Source organism: Drosophila bipectinata, chromosome 2R, assembly GCF_030179905.1.
Source record: "Drosophila bipectinata strain 14024-0381.07 chromosome 2R, DbipHiC1v2, whole genome shotgun sequence".
NCBI lineage: Eukaryota > Metazoa > Arthropoda > Insecta > Diptera > Drosophilidae > Drosophila > Drosophila bipectinata.
In genome coordinates, this window is record NC_091737.1 from 16,654,753 (window position 1) to 16,675,114 (window position 20,362).

The following is a 20,362-nucleotide window of genomic DNA, read 5'->3' on the forward strand; positions in this document are numbered from 1 at the left end:
TTAATTAAATCTCACAATAACCCAAAATATAATAACAAGTGCCTGAAAAATTGTAAACAAAAAAGGTAAACAAGTCCATCAGCTGTTTTCGTGTCTTCACCCTCCCCTAAAAATCATTCCATCGTTAGAGTAGGCATGCACAAGCCTCTTGCAGAACAACAAAAACTTAAAAGCAATCGGCGCTTTAAGTGACTCCGACCGAAATATACTCTGACACTTTCTCAGTATATTGATTTTTAATGATTCGTAAAAATATATATACAGAAAACATTTTACTACTAACACTTAATCTTATTCCTAAATAAATTAAAAATGTATGCTGAAATAATAAAAAAAAATAAAATAAAAAATAATATAATTTCTTTCGTCATTTCATCAAATAACGAATACCCGAATTTTGTTAGGGTAGCAAGCCTTAAAAGTAAGAAAAATCAAAATTTTGTGCGCTGGCTTCGAAACGAAATCGCACGCACACATACACCCATGTATGTGAATGTGTGACACGCATACATACAAAGATCAACCGAAGCGCAGGCCAACCTTCTTCATCGCGCTCCGTTTAGAGACTGAGAAACAGAAAACATTTATTGCGAGAATGAGCGTAAGATGAACGAACGATGAGCGTAAGAGAGCGTAAGAAATCCGCTCTGGGGCCTGCTGGGGCCTGTCGCAAGAAATTTTCGCGTCCATTTTCGTTGTATGAAATGGGTTGTCTATATGCTGTATGGTTAGTGATGTTACCCAGTCGAATTGGTTGTCCACTGGAAACCAATGTACCATTTAGCTTAAAGTAGGACCTCCAAATAATCATCTGTTCATCCGTCCGCTCCCAGAACGCCATGGTCGCCTTGGCCAAAATGGGGTTTTGTGCTGTGCTCTTTAGTGTACAACTACAACTAGTTTAGAATTATACGTAAAAATAAGCAAAATCTTACAGGGAACACAACACGAAACACTGACCACGCGCTCCAGATAAGGGCATATATATACATGGTATAAGACCACTTGAGCTCGAGCTTGCATAATAAACAATAAAAACATTATGCAGTCATATATCAAGGGTATAACCCTCTTTAAACCAGCGGTTTGGTGTTTGTCTTTCAGCTTTGGAAGTCACATCGTCTGATTTGATCGGATCGCATCTAATTCTGATTACTACACATTTTTGTTGGGTAAATGCTGATGTGTGTCTGTGTGTAATTCATTCATGATTCGGTAAAAGGAATATGACGGTGTATTCGTGTTTAACGTAGAACTTAATCGAAATCCAAAAGCGGTTATTATTAAATAAGGGAACAACAACTATGACTATGGTTGCCTAATTTAGTTCTTTTCTTCCTTCTTGGCTTCGCCAGAAGTGTCGCTGGAACTGCTGCTGTCGGTGGAACCGGATCCGGCATTGCTCTCGCGCTCAGCAGACATCTAAAAAATAGAAAAATAATAATTACATAACTGAACTAGGGGCATAGGGATGCAGAGTGGCATACCTTCTTGTAGGCCATCTCGAAGAGCTTCAGGGACGATTGCTGCAGTTGGGAGGTAGCCTTCCTGACCTCCTCAAGGTCGGCGGTCTCCTTGTTGGCCAGCAACGTGCGCAGATCGGCAATCTCCTTCTTCAGCTTCTCGCACTCCTCGGCGGGCAGCTGGCTCTTGAACTCCTCCATTTTGGTCTCGGTGTCGTGGACTATGCTCTCGCCCTGGTTAACAATTTCGATCAGTTCGCGCTTCTTCTTGTCGGCGCTGGCGTATTCCTCGGCCTTCTTGATCATGTTCTCGATTTCGTCCTTGCTCAGACCGCCGCTTGACTGGATGACAATCTGCTGCTCCTTGCCAGTGCCCTTATCCTTGGCCGAGACGTGCACAATACCGTTGGCGTCAATGTCGAACACAACCTCGATCTGTGGCACTCCGCGAGGTGCTGGAGGAATGCCCACCAGCGTGAAAGAGCCCAGAAGCTTGTTGTCATTGGCCATCTCGCGCTCTCCCTGGTGGACCTTGATCTCCACCTGGGTCTGGCCATCGCTGGCCGTCGAGAAGACTTGCGACTTCTTAGTGGGGATGGTGGTGTTGCGGGAAATGAGGCGGGTGAATACTCCACCCAGGGTCTCAATACCCAGCGACAGGGGAGTAACGTCGAGGAGAAGCACATCGGTAACATCGCCAGCCAACACACCACCCTGAACAGCGGCACCGACGGCAACGGCCTCATCGGGATTGACGGAACGAGAGGGCTGGCGACCGAACAGCTCCTGTACTGTGGACTGCACCTTGGGCATGCGGGTCATGCCGCCGACAAGAAGCACCTCTCCGATCTCAGACTTGGAGACCTCGGCATCGGACAGAGCCTTCTGGCAGGGCTGGATGGTGCGCTTGATCAGATCGCCAACCAAGCTCTCCAGCTTGGCCCTGGTCATCTTCAGGTTCATGTGCTGGGGTCCAGCAGCGTCCATGGTCAGATAGGGAAGGTTGATGTCGGTTTGCTGGGAGGAGGACAGCTCGCACTTGGCCTTTTCAGCAGCCTCCTTCAGGCGCTGCATGGCAATGTTGTCCTTGCGGATATCAATGCCGCTATCCTTCTTGAACTCGCCAACCAGGAAGTTAACAATGGCATTGTCGAAGTCCTCACCTCCCAACAGAGTGTCACCATTGGTGGACTTGACCTCGAAGACGCCCTTTTGGATCTCCAGGATCGAGACATCGAAGGTGCCGCCACCCAAGTCATAAACAGCAATGCTGAAAGGATAATAGATTACTTAGTTAAGGACTGTGGGATCCCCGAAAGAATTGCTGTGCCACCTTCCGATATAAATGGAAAGCCGAGATAAGAAATTTCACATTCTCATCCCATAAAGATATACATTTTCACACACTCACATTTTGTCCTCGGCTTTGTCCATGCCATAAGCCAAAGCAGCTGCGGTGGGCTCGTTGATCACACGCAGCACATTAAGTCCGGCGATCTGACCAGCATCCTTAGTGGCCTGGCGCTGGGAGTCGTTGAAGTAGGCGGGCACGGTGACCACGGCGTTCTTGACGGGGGTGTTCAGGTAGGCCTCGGCGGTTTCCTTCATTTTGATCAGGATGAAAGCACCAATCTGTGAGGGAGAGTAGACCTTTCCGTCGGTGGCCGATACCCAGGCATCGCCGTTGGAAGCTTTGACCACCTTGTATGACAGGTTGGTGATGTCCTTTTTCACCTCGGGGTCATCGAAACGACGGCCAATCAGACGCTTTGTGGCATAGAAGGTATTGGCAGAGTTGGTCACCGCCTGACGCTTGGCGGGCATGCCCACCAGACGCTCGCCGTCCTTGGTGAAGGCGACATGGGAGGGCGTGGTGCGGGCACCCTCGGCATTCTCGATAACCTTTGCTTGTTTACCCTCCATCACTGCCAAGCAGGAGTTGGTGGTTCCCAGATCGATACCAATAACAGCACCTTTGACCTCGCCAGACCTGGAAAAGGGGGATGGTAATGGGTGCATATGGTTAGTCGGTGATAAGGCTGCCGGCAACAAGTAGAGATAAGAGCCACGTTTCTTTTGCTAGATATTTCCAATTATCGCTAGGGGGGATCTCACTAAAATCTTTTTATTTTGGGAATGATGCAACTCGAAGTTGCTTCTGGAAATTCTTAAATGTTTGCATACAGAGCAATTACATAAGCGGGAAAGCATATAATATGCTTTAGGACTAAGACCCGAGATTTACATTATACAGAATTAATCTAGGCCGACTTACTTGTAACGCATCTGACTCGATAATCCATTGCTAGCACCTGGCAGAGTCTGAAAAAATAAGAGAAAGAGTCAGCCTGCCGCCATCGAATATTCGCGTAAAACATGACCCGCTGCGGAGCCGCACATGCCGCACTTTACATAATAGTCGGCGGATACTTACGCGGAATATGCCAGAAGCTCCGGAAAGGTTCGTCGGAGCAACGCCGACCTGGCGGGCGAGACGAGGCAGAAACTTGGGTACACGCAGCATCTTGGCTTGGGTTGTATTCTACTTCTGCAATTTAACACGAACAATTGTCAAATTAAAGCAAAATTTCGTCAGAACAGAGCACGGCGAGCGAGCACGTTTCTTCCCGTGAGAGGGCTGGAGGTAAGTAATCGTAATCGGGGTGGCCGATATGCGATAGTGAGACCAGGGCTGCCAAGGTGGTGGTGTGCTTCTTCAATTTCGAATTGGGGTTCCCCTCTGGTGTACATAAATGTTTTAAAAATGTTTTTTTCTAGCACAATGACATTTCTAGCATGGTAGTGGAAAGCTCACTAGATGGATGAGAATCTAATTTTTTAAACTTAAATTTTATGTGAAACGCAAATAAATTTTATCAAAACTAAAAGATTGTTGTGATTGAAATATATATTCAAAATCCTAAGTGTCGCTTGATTTTGTTTCAAAAGCGACCATATATATCGCGTTTCGATAGCTGGCCATAAGCTTCTGCATCTCATCACTAGACGGCCGTTGTTTTGGAAGTGGCTTAATAGTATGACCGCACCGGACAGCTTTGGGGGAAACTATCGAAAGGCACATTTTAACACATGTATATCAGTCTATCATTGCGTAAAAGTACCCAAAAATTTCGAAATCCCAAATTAACACATAGAACGCCGGTTAGATCCGTGCGCTGCCGGTTCCGTGCCTTCCGTACCTGCACTTGCCCCACGTCCGGAGGATATCCTATTAGCCACCGAGGAAGTGGATCAGCGCTATGGCTTCGGATCATGAAGAGTCAGACGCCGAGCTGGAGGAGAACTACTACACATTTCTGAATTTACCACGGGATGTATGTGCAGCGTCATCTCATGATAACTGCCCACTAATCATCATTTATTTCAGGCCACTGCGGAGCAGATAAACACGGCTTACCGGAAACAGAGTCGCATTTACCACCCGGATAAGCATCTTGACCCGGACAGCAAAAAGAAGGCGGAGATCATGTTCAATCGAACTAAGCGAGCCTACGAGGTGCTGTCGGATCCCCACCAGCGGGCCATTTATGACTCGGTGGGAGAAAAGGGTCTGCGCACCGAGGGCTGGGAGATCGTTCACCGGACCAAGACGCCGGCAGAGATTCGGGAGGAGTACGAGCGCTTGGCGCAGGCTGCTGCCGAGAGACGTCTTCAGCAAAGAACAAATCCTCGCGGCAACATCACCATTAATGTAAACGCCACTGAAATATTTGCTCCGTACGATGATACGGAAATGCCGCGCGTGGAGATCGGCTCTATGAGCATTGCCCAGTCTATAGAAGCTCCAATCACGCGTAAGGATATGATCATCATGAGTGGCAACCTGTACTCTTCAAATGGCAACGGTAGTGGCGGTTTCGTAGTAGCTGGACGCCGGCTGCTCAATAAAGGATGGCTGGAGCTTTGTGCTGGTGCGGGAAACGGCTTCTTACTTGGTCTCAAGGGTAAGTCCCCTTCACAAGGGTCGAATATTTTTTGTCACATATCTGAAGTACCCCTTTTTTTTTAGGTGGACGCACTTTGACGCAGAAGCTTACGCTTAACGGTGGTACAAACCTGAACTTCCGGGATAACGGGGTGATACCTGCCTTGTTTTCAACGCTAGCCGTGCAGCTGGACAAGCACACCATGGGAAGTCTGACGTTAAACGCTGGTCCTCAATCCTCCATGTCTACGCAGATCGATCACTCCAAGGAGAACTACTCGCTGAGCACATCCTTTGTGATTGGCACGCCGCATGTGTACTTTGGTCTCTCTTACACCCGAAAGCTGATGGAAAATGAGCTGAAGCTGAAACTGGCCACCAAGTATGGATAACTAATTATTACTATAATTACAGAAATAACTATTTTTCCCCCATTTCAGAGTGGGAACTTTCGGATTCTTGGGCGAGTACGGTGTGGAAAAGAAGGTTTCCAAATACAGTTCGGTGACGGCAACGGTTTCAATTGGCGTGCCTTCCGGAGTCATACTGAAATTTAAGTGCGTTTATTTAAAATTGGTCTTACCTCCACATCTCTAATGATTAATTTCTACCTCAGAATAATTCGTTCAAATCAATCGTATGTATTTCCCATCCACTTGAGCGATGAAATAGTTCCTGCTGCCGTTTTCTACGCCTCGGTGACTCCGGTTATCGCGTGGTTCGTCATTAAGAAGACAGTGATGGACCCTATGGAGGCGGAGAAGAAAAGTATCGAGGTGGAGCGAACGAAACGGCAGAACGAACAAAGGCTGACGGCCAAGCGGCAGGAGGCAAGTGCTGCTGTCCACTTGATGCAGCGCACCTACAATCGGATTATGACCGAAGAGCTGGAGCGGATGGGTCTGATTGTGACGCGGGCTGTATACGGCTGTACCGTGGAGGGTAGTACTCAGTTCAAACCGGAGCAATCGCTGGACGTAACAATACCTATTCAGTGCCTCGTTAAAGACGGAACCCTGCAGCTTTATGAGTCATCAAAGGTTAGAAAAGAGCTTTATCCTTAAAGCATTTTTGTGAAATGTTTCGTTACATATTATAGAGCGACCTGCCTGGATTCTATGATCCGAGCATCGGAGATGAGAAGATCCTGCGAATCGAGTATACCTATCAGAATCAGTTCCAAGTAATCAACGTCAAGGACAATGAGGCGCTGCGACTTCCAATGCCTGGATAGTGTGACATCGCTGCGCTGCACTGAACTGCACTGCCCGGCAATTAGTATAAATCTTCAGTTGTGTTTGTATCTTGTTTTTATTCTTTATAGAAAAGACCCATTCCCAGGACATGGGGAAAATATCGCTTGTTAGTATATTTCCCCCCATTTACAATGCCACTCTGTAATTCCCCATTTTTGGGATAGCTATGAGATCCGAATCGCGCAATAAATCAGATAACGAAATAGATTGGAAATGAGAAATATATGATATTTTGAGATATTTTTTCGAAAACTGTTATTTTTAATTATTAAAGCCTAGTACTGAGTTGACGAAAATCCGCTCTTGAAATTCCGCTTGCGAAATTGCACTTTATTCGGCTGCCGAGGTAGTGTGACCAAAACAATGAAGAAATAAGGTAATACTGAACAGCTGTTGTTTGTAAACAAAAAACAAATAAGCAAAAATGAATTCAAAACGATTGGATGTTGGTGTTTTGTTTATGTATTTCGCCGCTAAGGAGCTGATTAAGAAATAGAAAACTGGGTCAAAATCAAAATCCAAATCAATCACAAATCATTTCAATGCCATTTTATGGCATTAAAATGCCCCTTCGGGACGGCCAAATAAATCTTCCCCAATTTCCTGGATAGAAGTAACTTAATACAAAAAAAAAAAAAAAAAAATGCCCCTTGTGGGTCAAATCTCATATTATGGGCTTCGTTTTGACCGCAGAAATTCATTTTAATTTGTCCTGGCGCGCCGAAAATTTTTCGGGCCGACTATTTTTTTGTTTGGTCAATTGACCCTCCATGTCGCTCCTATACAAATAATTTGAACTATTTATTTTACCTCCCCGAGAGCAGCTGTTTATTTTTTTTGATCCGGCAACACGATAAACATCGATAACAAAAATTTTCGTCAACTCAGTACCCGCAAAATCTAGAAGGCAAAAATTTCTTCTTCTTTCCTTTTTTCCACCGTTTTTTTTATATGGAGTTTGACAGCTGTCACTCGTTGGACAGCGGATTTTCGTCAACTCAGTACTAGGCTTAAATTAAAAAGAAATAATATTATTTTACGTTTGTGATGAGCATGAATTTCATTTGAACTGAAGAATGTTATCGATATTAATTTAAAAATACCGCCGATAACCACAACAACGTTACTGTTAGTGCAGGCGCATGACAACCCCGATCTGGGGGAGAAAACTTGGAGTCAGCTGTGTTTCTGCTGGGTTCGAGGAGTTGCAAGTTTTTACGTTTCTGATTCTGGCGACGACCGTTTAGAGCTGAAAATGCCTCTGCGGAGAGGAAACGAGTCGAGCAGAGTATGATGCAATCCTTGGACCATGATCGGATTCACAAGAGCGAATCTCATCCGCTTCGTGGCCGGCGCAATCTGCTTGTTGCTGGTGGTTAACTTTTTGGGCTTCCGCACGGACGGGGCCAGTGGCACCTCCCTAAGCAAGCTCAGGTAAGTTGCAGTCCATTTCGGTCTACTGTTCATACAAACGATCACTTTTATCCATAGTATTCGGCGCGTACACAAATATGCGCATATCTATGGAAACAGCAGCAAGCTGCCCGCAGCTCCACTGGCCATGTCCAAGGAGCGGGAGCAACTGCTGCAAGGCGGACCGAACTCCACCACAACGACTGTGATTGCGACTGCAAACTTTACTTCCATTCCACAAGACTTATCGCACATCCCGCTGAGCACGTACAAGGCTCTGCCCATGGGTCAAAAAACCAGTTCCGCCCTCCATGCCAATTGCACTGATCCCGATCCCCGTGATGGTAACTAGCACTTGAATCTTTGTAGCGCCAAATTTGACTAGAAATGTCTTACAGGTGGACCCATCACACCGAATACAACCCTCGAATCATTGGACATTATCGAAGCTGAACTGGGTCCGCTTTTGCGCCCTGGTGGCGCCTTTCAGCCAGATAAATGCAACGCCCAGCACCATGTAGCCATTGTGGTGCCCTTCCGTGACCGATACGCCCATTTGTCCGTCTTCCTGCGTAACATTCACCCGTTCCTGATGAAGCAGCGCATCGCTTATCGAATATTCATAGTCGAGCAGACCAATGGCAAGCCCTTTAATCGGGCAGCTATGATGAACATCGGTTTTTTGGAGGCCTTAAAGCTATACCAGTGGGACTGTTTCATATTCCACGACGTGGATCTTTTGCCTCTGGATGACCGAAATCTGTACAACTGTCCTCGTCAGCCGCGGCACATGTCTGTGGCGATAGATACCCTCAACTTCAAGTAATTACCACTGGAAGATAAAATATGAAGCATGAAGAAATTATGTAATTAATTTGATATCTAGGTTGCCTTATCGATCAATATTTGGCGGAGTGTCTGCCATGACGCGTGAGCACTTCCAGGCGGTTAATGGGTTTTCCAACTCATTTTTTGGCTGGGGCGGTGAGGACGATGACATGTCCAACCGCCTGAAGCATGCCAACCTATTCATATCAAGGTACCCCGTCAACATAGCCCGCTATAAGATGCTAAAGCATCAGAAGGAGAAGGCCAATCCAAAGCGGTAACTTGCTGATGTTTTAATCCTACGAACATTATTGATTATCCGTTTCCCATTTAGGTATGAGAATCTACAGAATGGCATGAGTAAAATTGAAAGCGATGGCATCAACTCGATCAAGTATGTCATTTACAGCATCAAGGAGTTCCCGACCTTCACTTGGTATTTAGCTGAGCTAAAGAACTCCGAGCGCAAGAGTTAGCCTACGTAAAAGTGCGTGACCTTTCTAACTATCCAATATTCGTATGTACAAAGGACAACATTACTTTCACGAATCGTAGAGTCTCTTATTAGAGTAGCCCGAAAAAGACATCTCATGGCAACATGATCAATATATATATATATATATTAGACACATATTGTGTGCAGCATATGGTAGCAAGTCCAATACTATACTCATGTTACTATGTAGTATACTTTTTAATCCATATTTTAGCTTCAATTCGTAATCCAAGAACAAATAGTAAGAACTCGTCTCTGTAGCCGATATCGTCCCTTTTAATATTCAATACCATATGTGACAAAAATACTTATATACGTTATACACTTTTTGTTATTCTTAAGTTGTTTTATTGCTTTTTTGTTACCATTCAATTTTATGAACTTCTCAAAAGACACCTACACCTATTCCTCTGAGGTGAAAATGTAGATATTACTTTTGTGATATGCAAATTGTTATTCGATCAAAAACGATTTATACCAAAATAAAACTCGAAAAAAACTTTTACTATACCAAATTCAGACGTTTCGCTTGACCTCCCCTCCACACGCATTAAAATCAGACAGTTCGTTGATTCGTTTGTTAGATATCGTTTTTATTCTGGTTACTACGTGTATTAGAGATAGTATTTATGGCTTTGTAACGACTGGGTTACCATTTTAAGTCGCAGTTACGTTTATGGTTTATGATTAGTGGGTATTCGGGGGCGATGGCGCTTGGCGATTGGCGAAAACGAATAATAATCGCAAATAATGGCGAGAGGGATCGGATTCCACGGCTCATTTATTAGTGTTTGGTTGGTAGGTTGGTTGGCATATGGTATGTATATGCGATATGCAAATTACAGTTAAAACAATATCCAGTATCCCTTTAGTTTTTTGGGGTACAGCATTGGTAAATGCTTGAGCAACAATTTCGAGCAACCCAAATCCAAACTCGAATCAAAATCATACAAAATAGAACAATCCGATCATCCGTAGAGGATAGTGACGGATCACAAATTATATACATAGACAATAATAACGTATAGAATAGACAATTAAAAATTTGGCAATCAAATTACGCGTACAACACATATTGCAGCAACAAGCAAATCCAATAGGAGTTAGACGATAGATAGAGAGCAGGGCAGGGCAGGGCAGGATTTAGCGTTAGATAATAAGAAACCTATGTACAAGTAAAGATTCCGGGTGATCTCTGCTCGATCTACATAATGGAGCAGGGCATGGCACAGCAGAGGGGCAGGCATACCGGCACTACGGCGCCTCCGGACTTGGTTTTCGTCTTTGATTTGGAGCCGGACTCGTACTCGTACATTCCAGAGCCCTTGGCCCAGCGACCCTAAAAAAGGATTCATGTAAATAAAGGTTTTTAATAAAACTATTGGTAAAAACTCACTCCTGAAGCAGATCCGGCATGCATTTCCTCGCGCTTCATTATGATGGTGTCGTGTCCTGGCGGATAGTAGACCTCCTTGCCGGCCTTGTTCACGGACGGCACATGCTGCTGGTTAGGCGAGGCCACTGCTGTCTCGATTTCACGCTTGCGCACTGGAGTCTCCAAGGTATCCACATGGTCAGTGGTCTGAAAAAGCGCATGGTATGAGGTAAGGTATAATTATCGTTTCAATAATCACTGTATCTTCGAAGTAAATTAATGCTAATTTGATTGGTAAATAAAGCTATAATTATTCTAATTTTCTCGTATTCTCGAATTCTCGAGAGGAATTCACAACAAAGAGCGAAAAAGTATTATGTACTTACAGTTCCAAAGCTCTGCATCAGATCATCCACCCTCTGGGGAGGATTGGCATTCACTGGATACTCCACGCCATCGACTGGGAACGGCGAGGGTGATCCAAAGTCCGGCCCGCGACGATTGTTCGTGTTGGTGGTCGAGGAGTACTTGTAGCTGTATGTGGTGGAGTTGGGCGGATACCCGTTTCCGTTTGGCGGATGCTGCGGTGGATAGGCGTTGATTGGCGGCAGCTGCTTCAGAGGAGCTGGTTGTGGCTCATAGGGAGCTCCACCATTGGGTGGGCCGTGGATGCTGTTCACCGTGTTCGAGGTCTCCGTCTCCTTGTAGTAGTAACGGTTCACGCCCGGCTGCAGGGGCGGGCTATGTGGTCCTCCATAGTTGGGACTATGAGCCGGACTGTGTGGCGCCGGATAACGCTGCTGCGGCGGCAGCTCATTGATCGTATTCACATGATCCGTTTTGTGGATGTTGTAGACCACGGTACGGTTGCCAGGAGGTGTTCCGGCCGGTCCCGATCCCAGGGGTAATTGGCGCGGCTGGGGACTGACCCCGCGAGTGGTGGTCTCCTTGTGCTCCCGAATCTCGTACGACTGATTGGAGACTAAGGGGCGATCGTTGGGCTTGTTCAGCGTGGAGTAGCTCTCCGTGTTGTAGACCACGGTTTGGGGCACGTGGGTCGTGTGCGGAACCGGCGAAAGCTGCGAGTAGTTCTGGCTGGAGTTGTGGGTCTCGTGGAGCTTGTAGCTGCTGCTCAGAGTGTTCGAGTTGCTCAGGTTGTGGCTCCGGTTAATGGTGCTGGTGTTGCTTCCGGGTCCAGTGGCCGGAATCTCGTAAGTGTAAGTCCTGACTGTGGTGGTCACCTTAGTGCCGGGGGCAGGCAGGATGCCATCGCTCAGGGCGATGTCCTGCAGCTCCTTGTCGATGGTGGTGCCGCTGGTCACCGTCTGGGTGGTGGTGGCTCCCGGCAGCAGCTCCAGGTTGTTGTTAATAGTGCGGTTGCTCTCGTAGATCTTCTTACTCTCGTAGTGGCCACCACTGGGGGAGTGGGCTGAAAGAAAATGACAGTTTTAAGACGTTGTAGTCCTTAACGAGGATTACAGTCACCTACCCAGGCTATAGGGCTTATCCCTGGTCTGGAACTCGTCCCGTTTCAAGCTGGAATACTTGTTCGTGGACTGCAGAGTGCTGTAGTCAGTGGGACTGAAGGTCTCCACATCATCGATGAAGGGCTGTTGGCCTCCGGAACCGGAGTGCTTAGTGGTCTTCACGACACGGGTTGTCCTCGTTACGGTTCCCGAAGGATCAGTACGTTCCCTAGCGATATAAACCAGAAAAATTCAAGGATAATGTTATAATGCAGAGCTGGTGTCCGAACTCACAGTGTCCTATAGGAAGTTCCATTGCTGGGCAGCAGTTCCCGATCCCTGCTGGTGTTCTGGCGCTCCTGCTTCAGATCCTCCAGAAGGGCATCCAGCTGGTCGATGTTCTGATCGGCTGCCTTTCCTTGGTAGGAGACATTGTTGTCTCCCGAGCTTGAGTATTGATAGGAAGACTTCTTATAGGAGTAGTTTTTATCGTTCTAGTGGATAAAAATTAAAATAAGTAACAGAAAATAAAAGTTTAGTCCTTGAAATGTATATCCTACCTTGCCCCATTTGGAGGGCTTATCCCGCAACGAGGATGAGTAATTTTCCGAACTGCTCGAGTACTGCATTTCCAATTAGTATTTTGCTGTAACGGAAACGAGTATCATTCATAAATTATTCAAATTCTACGTGTGAGTAACTCAAGAGAGACGTGGGTGTCTGCGAAACACGTAATCATGGATTGTGTCGAATGCCCCGAATGGCAGGTTGAATTATTTTTTTTTATTCAAGGCGGTTCACAAGAATTCAAGGCATTTTTCCCACCCACACAATTCAAACAAAAATGGCCGCATTCGTCATTTTCAATCTGAATCTGAATCTGAATCTGAAGTGAGAACTTTTGGCGCATTAATGGAAGCTTAAGTCATCTGAAGTGGGCATCACTTCAGAGCACAAAGGCGCGGAATGCCAAAACAACAATGGAATGGCGGAGGCTGCCAGCCGAAGACAAAATGCTCTGAAAATTCGGAGACTTTCTTCAAAAGACTTTATTACGTGGGCTCAAAGCTAAGTCTCTATAAGCAAGTTCTTTAAATGGAATTAAGCAAACAAGACCGCAGAAACAATAATAAATAACATAATAAAGTGATAATATATAAATAAAATACAAATGGCATCATTAAAATGCTAAAATCGCAAAGTTTTTGAAGGAGCTTCTTTTATGCTCCATATTTTTCTTATATGCCCCACTGGGATGACCCTATTCCTCCCAATTTTCATCCGATCCTTAAAAGGATTACCTTAAACGATTTGTGGATTGATTCTCTATTAATCTCTATCAAAACCCTGGAGCAAAATTTTTGATGGAAATTTTACACATTTTTCCTGATGGTCCCCTTGTAAAATCTGGGATTTCCAGAAATCCCATATTTGACCCAATCCGATACCCATATCTTGGAAAATTTTTATCTGATCCTTGAAAGGAATACCTTGAACGATTCGTAGTTCAATTCTCTATTAATCTGCATCAAAAACCTGGAGCAAAATTTTTGATCGAAATTTTTCACATTTTTTCTGTTGGACCCCTTGTAAAATCGAGTGATTTCAGATATGCCTCACTGGGATGACCATATCTTCCCCAATTTTTATCCGATCCTTAAAAGGAGTACCTTCAACGAATTTTGGATTGATTCTCTATAAATCTCTATCAAAAACCTGGAACAAATTTTTTGATCGAAATTTTTCACATTTTTCCTGATGGACCCCTTGTAAAATCGAGTGATTTCAGATATGCCTCATTGAGATCACCATATCTTCCCCAATTTTCATCCGATCCTTAAAAGGAGTACCTTAAACGAATTGTGGATCGATTCTCTATTAATCCCTATCAAAAATCGAAAGCAAAATTTTTGATCGAAATTTTTCACATTTTTTCTGTTGGACCCCTTGTAAAATCGAGTGATTTCAGATATGCCTCACTGGGATGACCATATCTTCCCCAATTTTCATCCGATCCTTAAAAGGAGTACCTTAAACGAATTTTGGATTGATTCTCTATAAATCTCTATCAAAAACCTGGAACAAATTTTTTGATCGAAATTTTTCACATTTTTCCTGATGGACCCCTTGTAAAATCGAGTGATTTCAGATATGCCTCACTGAGATCACCATATCTTCCCCAATTTTCATCCGATCCTTAAAAGGAGTACCTTAAACGAATTGTGGATCGATTCTCTATTAATCCCTATCAAAAATCGAAAGCAAAATTTTTGATCGAAATTTTTCACATTTTTTCTGTTGGACCCCTTGTAAAATCGAGTGATTTCAGATATGCCTCACTGGGATGACCATATCTTCCCCAATTTTCATCCGATCCTTAAAAGGAGTACCTTCAACGAATTTTGGATTGATTCTCTATAAATCTCTATCAAAAACCTGGAACAAATTTTTTGATCGAAATTTTTCACATTTTTCCTGATGGACCCCTTGTAAAATCCAGTATTTTCAGATATGCTCCGCTGGGATGACCTTATCTTCCCCAATTTTCATCCGATCCTTAAAAGGAGTACCTCAAACGATTTTTAGATTTGTTTCTCATCAATCTGCGTCAAAATCTAAGAAAACAATATGCTCTTCATATTTTTTAGAGTTTTGCAAACAAAAATCTTAAAAGCACATGTTTTCAAAATTTACGACAGTAGTTTAAGCGTGAAAAAACAAATTCCTTTCACAATATGGCACACAATAATTTTGAACAATAGACACATGTAATGTTTCTTAAGAAATACAAAAATATCGATGAGCTTTTTCGTTAAACTTTTTAGTGAATTTACAATGCCCTTTTGGCAGAGTAGCCCGAAAAAATATAAAGACTGACATTGAAACTCAGAACTGGCACAAAAACGCACAAAAATACACAAATCAGGCAGCCAGGCAGGCAGGCGGGCAGGCAGGCGCAAAAAGTCGAAATATTCAATGTCAAACTGGTTTTCACTTTCGGCGTGTCCTTAAACTCCTTTTTTGTCTGGGGCCGCATACACTCACGTCAAAACATCCGGAGAAAACATTGTATACAGTGTGTATAGTCGTTTGTATTGTGTTCACTTCGGCTTAATTTTGTTTTTGCTGGTGCAGCTTTTGCGATTTAACGATAACCTTGAGGAGAGAGATACAAAGATAGAGAACGAGCGATGATGCAAAAATCTGGCCAAGCACACAAGGATGACCGTTGATGATGTCATATGTTTATACAAAATATATATGTAGCAATAGTAAGTCGGCGCTTGACAGCAACTGCATTAAACGTCAACTCTGGCTAGCTGGCTTAAGTAATCAAATCAAGGCGTTCAGACTTTAAATAAATCACCTTTTGAGTAAAGATGGGGCTGGGGGATGGGATGACACACCATATGGTCAACAGAATAGAGCTAATAAAGACGAACGGCAAAAATATAAAATAAAAACCTCGCACACAGGCGAAAAACACGCATAAAATAGCATAATATACAATAAATAAAAGGCCAAATCTAATTGACGCCGCCACTGCCTCCGCCGTCGGTCGTCGCCAGCTCCGCCCCATTCCTCCGCCCACTCCACCCCCACCTATACCGCCCTCCTACCGCTCTCCTTCCGTCCGGCCATCCATCTTAGCACGTTTTTAGTAGCGCTCGGGGTCTCAGTTTTGGCGACAACCGAGGAAAAATAAAGCGCGAGAGTTAAATCGATCGGAGAGCAAAGCGCGTGTTTTGCTTTTAGTTTATTACTTTTGTTTTTGCATTAGCATTCACACAACTACACTATATGTGTATATATGCTGCCCGCGGGTCACAAAATGATCTCATATACCCATGAGATAGAAGCTCTGTGGAAACATGTTGCTGTTTTCCAGACACCTTAACCCTTAGAGGGCCCACGTGGCGTATGAGTAATTTTTAATAGCAAAAAGCCATTTTGTACCTAATCCTATGAATATTTCTATAAAGTTTATAAGAATTAATTAAATCTAATTTAAGTTCTAAACATTTTTAAGCTAAATAATTGTGTTTTACAAAATATTTACAAAAATAAATCAAACAAACAATATATTTCATAGAGGTTTTCTAAAGTGCTTAATTATATTATTTTTGGGCTAATTGGCAATTAAAAAAATAGATCCCTCTTTTCAATTGAAATCCACTATTCTTTGTTATTTGACGAGAACTGAAAAGTTCCAAAGCACAAACTGGAGTAGCCATGGCGTGGGTTAAAATCGGGGGAAGAGAGATCACTGATCGCTGATCTGTGATCGCCAAATGCCAGATCGCATACGTGGGCCATGGTAATAACAAACATAAAATAAACAAATACCTCGTTCGCAACGAGTTTGAAATGGCCGAAAAGCGAAAAAAAAGCGAAGGTGTTGTTGTCCTCCCCGTCCGCACCGTTCTTGTTGTTGAAATTTCCGAAAAATCAAACCGAAAACGTAGGCGAAATTTTACGTTTATATATGCTGTGTGCCGTCAGGGCATGTATCATTATCTATATGTGTTCTAGGTAGTCTTGCCACTTTTTGTGAATGTCTGTGAATGGTAGTATATCCGTATCGGTGAGTTGCCAATTTGTGGCAGACACCCACACACACAGCCAGTCAGCGAGTTCAAGCCGAGCGGACGCCGTTTGAACTTGGCTAATTTAAACGAAAGTTTAGTGCGCCACAAATACACCAAAAAACAAAGATACAAAACACGGCCACAGATACAAAGATACATCATTGCTCTTCAGGCGAATTTCCGAACACTTTTCAACGTTTTGCCGAGCCATTTTCGTTGTTGTTTTTGTTGTTATTTTGGCTTTTTGGGTGCTTGGTCGGCTGGGTTATATGAAAACAAATAATTCTATTTTTAGTTCACTGCCACTGGTCTTTCAATTTGAATACGGAATACTGCGCCACCGTCTGTTTCAGATGTGTTGTTCGGGAAATAAATCGAGTGTACACCGTACATGAATCATCTGGCCAACAAGAGATACATATAGGGCAGAAGATACATCTCTAAAGTGAATAGGATGCGTTTGCTGCTTTTCGAAATTCGAATTTCACTTTAAAAAAGCGAGTACTTCCACGTACAGAAATACCAAACATACATCTATGTATCTACAAAAACAAATTCCACCGACACGTAGGGAAAACTCGTTTGGGACTCTGTTGTGTTTGCGTGTTGAGCATTTTTTTTTTCATTTTTGTTTTTAAACTAAGCTCGTCTGCCAGTTCAATAGACAAAAACCACAAACCCACACGCTCTTTCTCTTCAAATATTTGTATCTTATGGATACATATATGTATGTATCGCACTCTCTCTCTCACACACACTCACTGTGCACTTTTTCAAAACTCCAAAACGGCAGTTGAATGGGGGAAGGAAAATTTCTGCAATTTGCGGGAAATTCGCTGTCAGTGTATTAGTGTTCGATCGCTCCCAGCACTGGTGTAACGGTACACAGTACGCGATTTAGTAGTAGTATCTAAGTAGTTAAAGGGTTTCGCTTTTCTTTTTCGCAGCTGCTGCGCGTTCGCGTCGCTTGTTCGAGCAGTACTGAGGCTTCAGTTCCGCACTTGCCACCAACGATCCCATCTAAGCCCCACTGCGATCCGATCGCTAGTTGCTCCGGCGAGAGCATCGCACATGAGATACTCAGATACATCAGGTGCTCTTCAGGAGAATTTTCTCTCGATTCCAAAGCTTGCTGAAAAAGCTCTCAGCTAATGCTAATTGTATGGACAATAGAGCGGGTTGAAACAGATCACTGGGTCGCAACGAATTGGGGATACTCTTTGGGAAAATCTAAAGTTATATTAGAGGTTATTGAACTTGTTGATTTCTTATCTATATGTTTAAAAAGCTATACTATACTTTGCTAGTCATAGATAAGTCATTTTCGCAAAACAAATTACCTCTTTTAATTCTAGAAATTATTTCAAAGAATATTGACATTTAAATTAAGCAAAAATGTCAACCAAATACCATTTATTTGCATATTAAATATCTCATTGAAGCCACGACGTAGAAAATTGAGATATATACCCAACGCATACATCGAAAGCTCTTAAATGCAATTCGTAACCCAATAAAAAGACGTTCTTATTCATTTACTCGATACAAAAGAGTCAAGTGTCTTCCATTTTATTCATACGTAATGGAAAAGCGATGTCGATAATTCTGATGATCATTATATCTGTTAGTTGATAAGCTTTTTTATAAAAAACAAAGACCGCACCACTGACGGTTACAACTGAGGGGTTTAGCTGTTACGTTATAATTAAGATACTTATACAAGAAAGAAAGCGGATGGGGAATCCAATCATCCATCTGGGTTTCATAATTTAATCCTTGGCGGGGACTTCAATCACACGCGGCTTGTCGATGATGCGGGCGGTCTTGTTGCCCTTCTCAACGATCCCGATAATCCAGGCCTGGTAGCCCTCTTGCTTTTCAATGTCCTTGCAGTAGGCGGCAGCCTGTTCACGAGGCAGGCAGATGAGCAGACCGCCGGAGGTTTCGGCGGAGTGACCTTGCAGCAGCTGGAACATGTTGCCACAGGCCTTGGCCACAGCAGCCATCTTGGCAATTACTGGGAGATTGTGGATTACGAACGAGACGTCCTTTTTCTGGTGAGCGGCTAGCGTTTGAGCGTGTCCCAGCAGACCGAATCCGGTGATATCAGTGGCGCCATGGGCGTTGTACTTGTGCATCAGGCGAGCGGCTACGCGGTTCAGCCGGGACATGGAGTTCATGGCACGGTGGTAGGCTTTTCGCACATCCTCCTCGGAGACCACCAGCTTAATGCGATTCCAGCGTTCCGGCTGGTCGATCCACTGATGAGCATTCACGGCCACCTGGGTGCCGAGTGGCTTTGTCAGAACCAAGACATCTCCCACCACGGCGTTGTCGGGGACGATGTATTCATTAGGCTGGCAAATGGTAGAGGCCACGCCTCCAATGGTGCACCACGGATTCACTACGCTCTGGCCGCCAGTTACAGTAGTGCCCGCCTCCAAGGCAGAGTCCTTAAATCCCCTCATGATCAGAGGAATGACCACGTCACGCTCCTTCTCCGTCATCTTGGTACTGACCGCCAAAAGCATCAACATGTTGTCGCAGTCGGTGACGCCCATGGCGTACAGATCACTCAGGACATTGGCACATGCGATCTTGCCCATCATGTAAGGATCATCCACGATCGGGTAGAAAAAGTCGGTGGTTTGTACGAGGCAGAGACCGCCATGTCTCAAGGGGATCACCGAGCAATCCAAGCCGATGCCAATTCTTGGAATCGCCACATTAAGGAACTGCGGCTCCTGGTCCTGGGTGGAGTAGTCCTGCTGCAGGGCCGAAACGAGCTTAGAGAGCACATCCTGTGGCACCTTGCAGCCACGTCCTTTCAAATCAGCAAAGCGCGTGAGCCTGAAGGATCCATCCAGATCGTGGGCTGTGGGATCGAAAGGGCGTCGCAGTTCCGCATCGCCACCACCATGTAGCTCCAGGTGAGCTGAGTTTAGTACATCAGCGGCGTAGCTCATCCTTCACTGGTATATCTGATCAACTATGAAGAAGAAAATAAGATAGGAGGTGGATAAGAAACCGCACGCACTTTTGCCGCGCAACAAAAATAAAATGACCATATTTCCATTTAGCGAGTAACTCGCGTTCTCCCCGGGCACGAATACTGTCGCAGGGAGACGTGTATGTACACGGATTTTCTGCTGCGTATGAGTAGCGCGCGCTGTGATTGGCTGTTGCCGCGACGGCGGCTAAAACGGGCGAAGTCAGTATTTCTCCCCGTCGGCAAAGCGAGAAACGTGAACAATGCCCACTTACTTTAATTGCAAAATGCCAAAAAAGTGTGCACCCGCCAAGTTTGGATTTGATTGCCGTCAATTCCCCTTGAAATTAACACTTACTTTTGCTTGTGCGAATGTACAATAAAGACTTATTTTAGGACCGTCAGCCAACTTTATTTATTTTGCGCCTGGAATTTTTTGACTTTTCAACGAGCGAGCTGTCACAACAGGGTTGCCTTTGCTTTATCAATCGCGGGTGGGCTATCGTGTATAGTGGTGGACTGCCAACTTGTGCTAAAGTTA

General features: G+C 44.4%; 5 protein-coding genes across 6 annotated transcripts; 2 read left to right on the forward strand and 3 right to left on the reverse strand.

The window, feature by feature from the left end:
• Positions 1-1,211: 1,211 nt before the first annotated feature.
• On the reverse strand, positions 1,212-4,254 carry Hsc70-5 (Heat shock protein 70 cognate 5). Its single transcript, XM_017238681.3, has 5 exons — positions 3,898-4,254; positions 3,739-3,785; positions 2,875-3,453; positions 1,488-2,733; positions 1,212-1,422 (listed from the first exon to the last, which is right to left on the reverse strand). The coding sequence occupies exons 1-5, from the start codon at positions 3,985-3,987 to the stop codon at positions 1,324-1,326; spliced, it is 2,061 nt and encodes a 686-aa protein (XP_017094170.2). The 5' UTR covers positions 3,988-4,254; the 3' UTR covers positions 1,212-1,323.
• Positions 4,255-4,399: 145 nt separating this feature from the next.
• On the forward strand, positions 4,400-6,917 carry LOC108123498 (dnaJ homolog subfamily C member 11). The gene is made up of 6 exons (XM_017238683.3): positions 4,400-4,798; positions 4,852-5,428; positions 5,494-5,791; positions 5,850-5,966; positions 6,026-6,449; positions 6,509-6,917. The coding sequence occupies exons 1-6, from the start codon at positions 4,724-4,726 to the stop codon at positions 6,641-6,643; spliced, it is 1,626 nt and encodes a 541-aa protein (XP_017094172.2). The 5' UTR covers positions 4,400-4,723; the 3' UTR covers positions 6,644-6,917.
• Positions 6,918-7,807: 890 nt separating this feature from the next.
• Positions 7,808-9,917, forward strand: beta4GalNAcTA (beta1,4-N-acetylgalactosaminyltransferase A). Its single transcript, XM_017238810.3, has 5 exons — positions 7,808-8,099; positions 8,157-8,422; positions 8,477-8,900; positions 8,965-9,183; positions 9,241-9,917. Exons 1-5 carry the CDS (start codon positions 7,975-7,977, stop codon positions 9,380-9,382), a joined length of 1,176 nt encoding a protein of 391 aa, XP_017094299.1. The 5' UTR covers positions 7,808-7,974; the 3' UTR covers positions 9,383-9,917.
• A 57-nt stretch (positions 9,918-9,974) lies between these two features.
• LOC108123572 (uncharacterized) lies at positions 9,975-17,824 on the reverse strand. The gene is made up of 7 exons (XM_017238809.3): positions 17,595-17,824; positions 12,804-12,889; positions 12,538-12,737; positions 12,267-12,472; positions 11,164-12,206; positions 10,799-10,984; positions 9,975-10,741 (listed from the first exon to the last, which is right to left on the reverse strand). Exons 2-7 carry the CDS (start codon positions 12,870-12,872, stop codon positions 10,607-10,609), a joined length of 1,839 nt encoding a protein of 612 aa, XP_017094298.1. The 5' UTR covers positions 12,873-12,889; positions 17,595-17,824; the 3' UTR covers positions 9,975-10,606.
• Positions 17,825-18,356: 532 nt separating this feature from the next.
• Positions 18,357-20,314, reverse strand: Sps1 (inactive selenide, water dikinase). 2 transcript variants are annotated; one of them, XM_017238612.3, is made up of 2 exons: positions 20,180-20,314; positions 18,357-19,821 (listed from the first exon to the last, which is right to left on the reverse strand). In XM_017238612.3, the coding sequence occupies exon 2, from the start codon at positions 19,796-19,798 to the stop codon at positions 18,602-18,604; it is 1,197 nt and encodes a 398-aa protein (XP_017094101.1). In that variant the 5' UTR covers positions 19,799-19,821; positions 20,180-20,314; the 3' UTR covers positions 18,357-18,601. The 2 variants fall into 2 exon arrangements, with proteins under 2 accessions (XP_017094101.1, XP_070134642.1); XM_070278541.1 differs by lacking the exon at positions 20,180-20,314 and adding an exon at positions 20,097-20,114.
• Between the last annotated feature and the right edge of the window lie 48 nt (positions 20,315-20,362).